The 10381-nt window shown below is 38.3% G+C and overlaps 1 protein-coding gene across 2 annotated transcripts in view; it reads right to left on the bottom strand.

The window, feature by feature from the left end:
* Positions 1–1460: 1460 nt before the first annotated feature.
* The window catches only part of LOC106052000 (extracellular tyrosine-protein kinase PKDCC-like), a 33070-nt gene continuing 24149 nt past the window's right edge, over positions 1461–10381 (bottom strand). For both annotated transcript variants that reach the window (XM_013207238.2, XM_056022424.1), the window contains exons 5-7: positions 8244–8500; positions 3711–3887; positions 1461–2986 (exon numbers count right to left, since the gene is read on the bottom strand). In XM_013207238.2, coding sequence (XP_013062692.2) covers positions 2904–2986; positions 3711–3887; positions 8244–8500 — 517 coding nt within the window. In that variant the 3' untranslated portion in view covers positions 1461–2903. The remainder of the gene's footprint in view (positions 2987–3710; positions 3888–8243; positions 8501–10381) is intronic.

The following is a 10381-nucleotide window of genomic DNA, read 5'->3' as shown; positions in this document are numbered from 1 at the left end:
CCTCTTCATATTCTTCCTGGTACTGTTCCCTGAAGGAAGGTCTTTGTGAGACCAGAGGATCATGTGATGTAGTCATAGAGTTTGAGGTTTTTGACACTGGTTAGCAGGTCATCGTGGGGTCCAACGCTGTAATAATCCTGTTTCTATCTCTTCATTCTTGATGCGGTAAGTGACACATACGATCTTTCTGTAGAATATTAACTCTATAGCTAGGCAGGGCCGACCCTAGCGATTGCGGGGCCCTATGCGAAACGGATTGCGCGGAGCCTAGCCTGGGTAGGGATAGGCATTGTGTCAAAATTAAGATTTTTTATTGCAATAAATTTTTATTGAATGAAAGCTCGCAATGCCATTTTTATTTATTAGCATCCCAAAATGACACTCATGTCTATTTTTCAGGAGATTTTAATAAATTCAGAAGATTTTTAGGACTTTTTTCGTATATTTTGCTTTTTCAGGAGATTTCCTGAGGCCCTGAAAAATCAGGAGGTCGCGGAAACTCTGTTATAAGTTATAAGATAGTTTAATTTAATAATTTACACTTAGAATTAACGCGGGGCCTATGAAAGCGCGGGGCCACTGCGACCGCATATGTTGCTGACCTACATATATTTAGCCACATCCAGCGCAGACAAAGTCTAATTTTTTATCTGCCGGTGGTCGATTAAGGTTGTTTTTTTTCGTCGTCTACGTCTGTCCTCGGCAGTGGTTTTTCTTTTGGTCTCAAATGTGTATCCCGCTGCCTGTTTTGTTCCAAAGCTACCTGCAACCAGATGCTCTCTTCTATGTCAGTTAAAGCAAGTTGAAGTGTTGAGTTTTGTGCTGTAAAATTCCTTGCTTTTTTCTTCTGTCAAGATGGCAGTATTAATATTGAAATCCACGTTCACCATATAGACTAAATAAAAAAGCATCATATATTACTCAAATTCAGCTACCATCTCTTGAAGTGCTCTTTCAAGAAAGATGCATTTCCAAAACACTCTCGATTCTTAAGGACAACCTGCACCCATTAAACCACTGTTACATAACATATGAACGAAGTGGTCGTCTCCTTTCCATTTGGACTAAAACAGTAAGATTTAAAAAACTCATTCACCCCACTTTCGGTCAGAGTGTTACAAGATCAGCTGTCGTCATCGAGAAGTACATAGAAGTCAAATTCATAAAGCGCTGGTTGTGAATGTGTATGTGTTTCGTGAGTGAATGTTGTTCGAATTGTTCATCCATATTGTTTTTGTAAAGTAGTTACGCTGAGGTTGTCAATTGTAGTCAAACAGAATTTCCATTTGATTGGATCAATAAAATTATCTTATCTTATCTTATTTATATTAAAAATTGTTTATTTATTTGACAACTTGAGTACCTCTACATGAAACTACAACATCGAAACTACACAATTAGAATATTCTCTCACACTTAATAATCTACAGAAGGAGTCTTATACACAAAAGAAGACATGCTTCTGATAAATTAATTTTTATTATTCATATCGCTCAATACTAAAATATTTTACATGCCTATAGATCCTAATCAAAATATTGTCATGATAAAAATATATACCAACTATCAGCAGAATTTTACCAATTGCACAACGGGAAAAAAAGCTAAATACATAGATAGGGCAAATATATTATAAGAAGTGAAAAAAAATGGATGTTATTGGAATGATCTAGTCGTGTGAAGTTTACATACCTCACGTTTTTATTTGCATAACATTTTCAAAATCTCAACAACAAAAAAATGTAAACATTCCAAAGTTAATTTGTGACATTATCACAGCAGTAGAATAAGCAATCACACATCAATAACATTAGCATAGAGGGAAGTCTCACATCAATGACAGCAGCAGAAAAAGCACTCATCCATCAATCACAGAATAAGCAATCATCCATCAATCACAGAATAAACAATCATCCATAATAACAGCAGTGAGAAACCAACAAGAACAAGATTATATGTGATGGCACACTGACACAATGTAGGCCATGCCGTGCCCTAATTTTCTTTCAAGGATTCTTTCCTCTACGAAGTAAATACAGCCGGGATTATTGTATCCGAAGTGCTGACATGATCCTTGTTTATGTTTTAAAATGATGGGTCTAACACTTTTGACAACTAAGATAAAGGATCTTTTCGCTGGCCCACAATTAAGCCAAGACTTGTCAGATGTTTGTTAATTGTAAAGATACATTCATCTTCATAAAGACACCAACAAGTTTGAACTTAGAGTTAACAAAATGTATTCACATGGCCTCAATAGGGACAAAATGTCGATGAACTGAAAAAAAAACAAACAACAAGGACCTATTGTGACCATGGAAATTTCTTCTAAAGACATTGTTTCTACTACTCCATTTATCATGTATTCTACACTCTACCTCTAACATTTTCATCATTTCTTCTGGGTAGAGAGAGAGTTTCCTTTGTTTGCTCGTCCATCCATCTTTGCAGCTTTGCTCTTTCATTGCCTTCTAATTCAATGTGAGCTGGGAGAACAGTTGTTGCTGAGATTTACAAGAGCTTTCCGGAGTCCCTTTATAGTTTTGATTTTGGAGTTTTTCGGGAATTTGAAGGACTGGTTGGGTCTTTGAGTCGCAAATATTCTTTCAGTATACAGCTGAAGGAGATGTAATATTTGTAAGCAGAAATCGTAAATCACAGTAAATCAAATATATTTAACTTTTTTTTTTCTGAACAAAACAGAAGTCTTCGGATCCTGGGTTTCTTTAAGTTTAAAAAAAACAACATTATTCAGTAACATATCACAGTAACATGTGAAGATTTTGTTTGGGGCAAAACAAGTACTATTATCTTCGTGGTAATGTTACGCAATGCTAAAGGCAGGTAACTCTGCCTATGTTTTTTAAAATAAAAATATTGTCACGGTTGCTTCTCTTTGGATGCTATAAGTGTTTCAAATATAGGTCAGTGTTCTGATTTTCCGTGGTGAAATTAAATCCATTTTTTAGATGAATAATGGTTCGACCTGGAAATATAAAATGTAATAAAGCATTAAATTACTAGTTCTAAGAAAATATAAAGCAGCTATCACAAAGACAATAGACAAAGAGAATCTTGGCAGTTATTAAATAAATAATAAAATCTAAAATAATGTTTTAACAACTTAATCTTAATATAATACTGGGGTAAAAAATCAGATCTTTTAACCTTAGTAAGAGAAACTCATTGAAATTTTTTATATTATATATAATGTCCCGGGCTCGAATCCTGGTGAATACTGGGATTTTTCATTTCGGGATTTTTGGACGCCTCTGGGTCCACCCAATTCTAATGGGTACCTGACATTAGTTAAGGAAAAGTAAAGGAGGTTGGTCGTTGTGCTGGCCACATGACATCCTCGTTAACCGTAGGCCACAGAAACAAATGATCTATAGACCACAAGTTCTGAAAGGGGAACTTTACTTTAAAAAAAAAAAATTATTGATATCATTAGGTGGATACAGTTTAAGATGGGGGGAGCCCAAGGGGCTTCAACAAAAATCCTGTCCAAGGCCTCCAGTTACTTAAATGTGGCTCTACATTTTTCAGTGTTTTGTTTAAGTGAAGCATAGACATCTGCTAGTTAGTGTCTTAAAAGGAGTAAGTTAGTCTCACGCCCAGATGGCGAACCAAAGAGTGACTAACAACTAGGTCTAGATCTAGTTTCAAAGACCAAGTAAGCAAGTTTACGTAGCAGCTTGTAAAGTTACCTGCCCATGTTTTAGACTGCGTCCACACAAAACCTCGACAAGATTCCTCGGAGTCGCAGACATCCTGTGCTTCTCGCAGGTCAAACACCGACACCGTACAGCCGTCCCCTGACAACGATAGTCCGCACCTGTAATCAAACTCACCAGGGAGGTCACTTCTGCTGTGCATAACATACTCTGAAAAAAAAAAAGGAATTATTTTTTTCATTATTGTCTTCGAGTACGAAGATCAGTGAGGAATGCAGTATTTCCCATAGCTGCGCAGCCCCAACTGTGACCTACATGATCATATCTAGATCTAGAGACTATAGAGGTCTATCCAGTACACTCTAGGTTTATTAAAATACATTTTTTTATTATACTTAACAAAGAAATGTGATTCTAACAAATTATATTCATATATATTTCGTTTGCAAAGCACTTAATTTTTGTAAAGACTTTTAAAAGTCTGGTTTAGGCTATAACAAGGGCGTCAAGGGATAGGACTATGGTGCACTGACAATATAGGCCTACACAATATGCTATTTAAACAAAATTTAATAAAATACTAAATATGAGATTTCTCTTTAATGCCATGTCTAAAATAAAATTCGTAGTCAATAAATTAGGTCTATTTAGAATTTCAATCCTAATAGTTAAACACAGCATCTGCTCATGATCTTTGTTTACAATTTCTAAGATCCATTATACGTTTTTTTGTACAGAAAGAGAGTGAGAGAGAGAGAAAGAGAGAGAGAGAGAGAAAGAGAGAGAGAAAGAGAGAGAGAGAGAGAGAGTGAGAGAGAGAAAGAGAGAGAGAGAGAGAAGGGAGAGAAAACAATATGAAAAAAGGTGAAGACGACCTAAGGGAAACAATTTTTTTTTAGAGATATTAGAACACATTGACAAATCAAGAAAACAAAAAACACTTAAAAAAACAAACTAACCCACAAAGCTTATTTTAAGTGCAATTTGTATCAATTAGTTTTGATCAGTATTAAAAATTTCATGTGAATTGACTTGGACATAATAAATCTATGTTTTGTTTAGCTTTCAGCTTTCTCAATCAGCTATATCATCCTATCAATTGAATGTTTACATGATCAATTTTTAGATACATATAAATTATTATAAACAAATTTTCACTCAGGCTCAAGGGAACTCATTCAACCTTTGTTTACGTTGTTCAAGATGTCAAACAATATAATTAATTACCAATAGTTAATGAACTAATTGGTTAATTAAAAAAAAAAGATTTTTGTGTTGTCAGGTGGAAAATTTCCGCTTAATCCGAGATTGGATGTGGGAGAAATAGCGTGTAGGCCTACTAACTTTTTACCAGACAGACAGGGTGATTTAAAAATTAGATTTGTAATAAACAAGGTCAAGGACTCCATACTGAAAGATCAATGTTACCAACTAAAAAACTAAACAAGACAAAAAGCTTCGGCTTTGGCATTTGATAGAACACTACTGATACGTGCCAATAAAAATATGGTTCATAATACTTTGTAGTCTGTACAACAGATATATATAGATTGGAATCCATGTATGAAAATCTATAATACCGGTAGTCGAAACTATATTTATCAATTAGAATATGTCCTATTTACAAAGCATTTACCAGCTTACTTTGTCTTTCTGGGTGCAAATCTTGTACACTTTATCTCTCACAGTTACCATTTTCGGATCAAGTTAAACCGTGCACAAATATTCCTTGTAGATGACAACACATGATGATGTGTTCAGCTCATAAGTTTGAAGCTTCATGTTAAGTCTACGACTTTGAATTTATTATTGAATTTAGATTATTATTTCATGACCTCTCTCTGTCGTACAACGATTATGGTTCATTTCACAGAACACTTTTGAAGTAACGTCTGTATTATATAATATAAGATAAGAAGATCAGAAGACTGTATAGCCCTATTTTGGAGAGACAATCCCGTCCACATATATTGCAGGTCAAGGTGGCTTTCGCTATGGTGGTGGAGGAGACCGCAATTTTCCGTGTGGCACGCTTTTCGTCAAGAGATGTGGCCCATGTTTTCTCGCTGTCCGTAGCTTTCTTGGTCACCGTCTCTCTCCACCGCAGTCAAGGTCTAAGGCTATCTCTTCCCAATGGTCAGTATCAATGTTCACTGTTTTAAGGTCTAAGGCTATCTCTTCCCAATGGTCCGTATCAATGTTCACTGTTTTAAGGTCTAAGGCTATCTCTTCCCAATGGTCCGTATCAATGTTCACTGTTTTAAGGTCTAAGGCTATCTCTTCCCAATGGTCCGTATCAATGTTCACTGTTTTAAGGTCTAAGGCTATCTCTTCCCAATGGTCCGTATCAATGTTCACTGTTTTAAGGTCTAAGGCTATCTCTTCCCAATGGTCCGTATCAATGTTCACTGTTTTAAGGTCTAAGGCTATCTCTTCCCAATGGTCCGTATCAATGTTCACTGTTTTAAGGTCTAAGGCTATCTCTTCCCAATGGTCAGTATCAATGTTCACTGTTTTAAGGTCTAAGGCTATCTCTTCCCAATGGTCAGTATCAATGTTCACTGTTTTAAGGTCTAGGGCTATCTCTTCCCAATGGTCAATATCAATGTTCACTGTTTTAAGGTCTAAGGCTATCTCTTCCCAATGGTCACTATCAATGTTCACTGTTTTAAGGTCTAGGGCTATCTCTTCCCAATGGTCAGTATCAATGTTCACTGTTTTAAGGTCTAAGGCTATCTCTTCCCAATGGTCCGTATCAATGTTCACTGTTTTAAGGTCTAAGGCTATCTCTTCCCAATGGTCCGTATCAATGTTCACTGTTTTAAGGTCTAAGGCTATCTCTTCCCAATGGTCCGTATCAATGTTCACTGTTTTAAGGTCTAAGGCTATCTCTTCCCAATGGTCAGTATCAATGTTCACTGTTTTAAGGTCTAGGGCTATCTCTTCCCAATGGTCAGTATCAATGTTCACTGTTTTAAGATCTAAGGCTATCTCTTCCCAATGGTCAGTATCAATGTTCACTGTTTTAAGGTCTAGGGCTATCTCTTCCCAATGGTCAGTATCAATGTTCACTGTTTTAAGGTCTAAGGCTATCTCTTCCCAATGGTCAGTATCAATGTTCACTGTTTTAAGGTCTAAGGCTATCTCTTCCCAATGGTCCGTATCAATGTTCACTGTTTTAAGGTCTAAGGCTATCTCTTCCCAATGGTCAGTATCAATGTTCACTGTTTTAAGGTCTAAGGCTATCTCTTCCCAATGGTCAGTATCAATGTTCACTGTTTTAAGGTCTAGGGCTATCTCTTCCCAATGGTCAGTATCAATGTTCACTGTTTTAAGGTCTAAGGCTATCTCTTCCCAATGGTCAGTATCAATGTTCACTGTTTTAAGGTCTAGGGCTATCTCTTCCCAATGGTCAGTATCAATGTTCACTGTTTTAAGGTCTAAGGCTATCTCTTCCCAATGGTCAGTATCAATGTTCACTGTTTTAAGGTCTAAGGCTATCTCTTCCCAATGGTCCGTATCAATGTTCACTGTTTTAAGGTCTAAGGCTATCTCTTCCCAATGGTCCGTATCAATGTTCACTGTTTTAAGGTCTAAGGCTATCTCTTCCCAATGGTCAGTATCAATGTTCACTGTTTTAAGGTCCCGTTTGAATACATCCAAGTAACGGAGGTGTGTGTGTGTGGGGGGGGGGGCGACCAGTTTTTCTTGAGCCAGACGCGAGTTGCCCGTAGAGGATGACTTTCAGGATACGACTGTCTTCCATCCGGCAAACATGACCAAGCCAGCGCAGGGGCGTTGTCTGAGAACTGTGAAGATGCTGGGGAGACCCGTTCGAGCGAGGATCTCAGTTTTGCATACTCTCTCTTCCCATGTGATTCTCAAGATCCTTCGGAGGCGGCGCACTTGGGAGTGAGTTTAGTTTTCTCTCTTGCTTTGTATAAGTAGTCCACGACTCACTGCTGTACAGTAGCGTGCTCACAACGCATGCCTTGTAGACTTCCATTTTCGTGTGTATTATTGCTTGGCGTATATTGATTTATTGTTGAGGAATAAAATTATTTTAATTCGTATAAAGGAATTTTATTATTTAAGTATCTTCGGCTAGAATTGGAACTTAAGTCATCAGATATAATTTCTAATAATTCCAAGGGGAACCGGGCATGAATATCACTATTTCATTCTTACAATCAGTTATAGCAACCCTAGTAAGTGATGGACTGATGGTTATGCTATAAGATACTCCATTTATATTGAACTAATTAAGGGGGGCGGTGGCTGAGTGGTTAAGCTCTTCGTTTCCGAACTTGGGGTACTGGGTTCGAATCCCGCTGAAAACTGGGATTTGGAATTTTGGGATTTTTAGGGCGCCCAACTCTAATGGTACCTGACTTGGGCAAAGTAATGGCCACATGAAACCTTGCTTGTTAACCATTGGCCAAAAAAACAAACAACAGATGACCTTAACATCATCTGCTCTTTAGAATTTATAGAACTTATTAAAGTAGTCCCCTGAAGAGTCTCATTTAATGAGGCATTACAAAAATAATGATTCTTGAGTCTTACTTTCATTGCCAGTGGAGTTTCTCCCATGACTTAGATACGCCCCTGTTCTGTAACTGTCCACCACATGTTGCACGGCGTCCAGCAGCTGCCCCGAGCTGTACAATAAGGCGTGTGTACTGTTCATGACCTCTTTGATGAATGGTTTGAGAGTCCTCGGTGACCCATATGGCAGAAGTAGCCGGACCAAGTCTTTTCCTGTCTTGTACATGTTGAGATACTCGTTGTGGCCTTGACATCGACCTTGGACACACATGAACCTGAGGACGGATATTATTGATTGTTTATTCGTTGTCTATTTGTCAAGATGTTATGTTTTTTTTTTTGGTTATACAAGTTTCGGATATTACTTCAGAATTGTAGATTATATTATCCTAGCCAAAATCTCCTGCATTACAGCGAGGGAAGAAGGAAGATGGACGGCTGCAGGGTTCGAACCCTGGACCATTAAGTAGACAGCCAAGAGGGTATCCAGTGGATATTTTATCTAGATCGTTTACCGCTTTAGCCACGTGCAGGCTAAAAACCAAAACTTTAACTCAAGTTTTCCTTTGTTTTTGGATTTCTTAATTTCGAAACGCTCTTTCAAAAGTGACCTTGACCAACTGCAAGACGGCAGGGAAAGACGGAGAGGCAGGTTTTTGAACTGGATATCATCGCTAAGATCGTCTGAGTCTTATACCATCTGTGTGGGCAACCATCATATCTAATTTATTGTTTTACTATTTCGTCTTAGATATCCCTCCTAGAACTATGGAGAACATGGGCGTAGCCAGGATTTTTTTTCGGGGGGGGGGGTTTTGGGGGGGGGGATTTTTTTTCTCCCCCCCGCCCCACCCCTACCCCCCCCCCCGCGAAAAAAAAAATGTATGTATTTATGTGTGTGTGTGTGTGTACATAATCTTTATTACATTCTGACCCTTCATTCTTTCGCTTTCGGAAGACGTTTATTGTGCCCTAGAATAGGTTCTTCCATGAGTTAGTAGAAAAATTCCCCGCCATTACTATCAAGGGGGTCTGGGGGAGCGCTAGGAGCTCCTCCAGCGCGGGGCGAAGCCCCGCCGCCAAGTACTATTTCTGATATTGAAAACCAACAAAATGCATATTCTGAGGTATCTACAGTGCATTTTCCTGCTATTAAAAAGTTCTATTTCAAAAACCTAATGTGCTATTCTTACTGACTTAGACCCTCCCGCGACGTTCGGCGCATTTGCTGTTAAGCTGTTTCCATAAAATTGTAGATTCCCCGCCATTACTATCAAGGGGGTCTGGGGGAGCGCTAGGAGCTCCCCCAGCGCGGGGCGAAGCCCCGCCGCCAATCGCTATTTCTGGTATTGAAAGCCAACAAAATGCATATTTTGAGGTATCTACACTGCATTTTCCTGCTATTAAAAAGTTTTATTTCAAAAACCTAATGTGATATTCTTACTGACTTAGATCCTCCCGCGCCGTTCGGAGCATTTGACGTCAAGCAGTTTCCATAAAAATCTGTCACTGGTAATGTCTGAAGCCTCTTCCCACCTGCCATGAGGACCTCCATGAATGAGTGGCGTCAAGTTGTACTAGGATATCATTGCAACTCTTCTTATGCGTAATTCATTTTGTTGGAGAACATGTCCCGCAAACCTCATGCGTCGCTCTCTCACAATCTTACTAAGGGGTCAACTCCCAGTTTGGCATAGGATTTCCTTGATTTAGACCCGATCTCTATAACTGACTCTAAAATCTGTCTTAGCCATCTTTGTTGAGCCATATTTAGTGTTTTTCAATTTCGGCAGATGACTATTCACTGCAGTTTATTAATAGAGCCCTGCCACTGGTAAAAATGTGTAACCTCTCTTGAATACGCTCTTGGAATTAAGTGACTGTAGTTTGCTTTAGATTTTATATCGAAAAGAGAAGTTTTATCGTCAAAATAATCTGTTGGGGGTTTTCCACCTCAAAATGCTCTGTAGGGGGATCTTAAACTCGAAACCATCTGGAGGGGTTTTAAACTTTAAAAAAAGGCCATCTGTAGAAGAGGGGTTTAAACTCAAAATCCCCGATTGGATTGGATACGCTCAAATAATTTTAGTGTGTAATTTGCTTTTTTTTTATATTGAAGAGGTATTTTTAGCATCTAACCCCTCTGAATGGGGGCT

Source organism: Biomphalaria glabrata, chromosome 3 (genome assembly GCF_947242115.1).
Source record: "Biomphalaria glabrata chromosome 3, xgBioGlab47.1, whole genome shotgun sequence".
Taxonomy (NCBI): Eukaryota; Metazoa; Mollusca; class Gastropoda; family Planorbidae; genus Biomphalaria; species Biomphalaria glabrata.
Note: the sequence above shows the minus strand (reverse complement) of the source record. Positions and strands in the feature narration are given on the sequence as shown.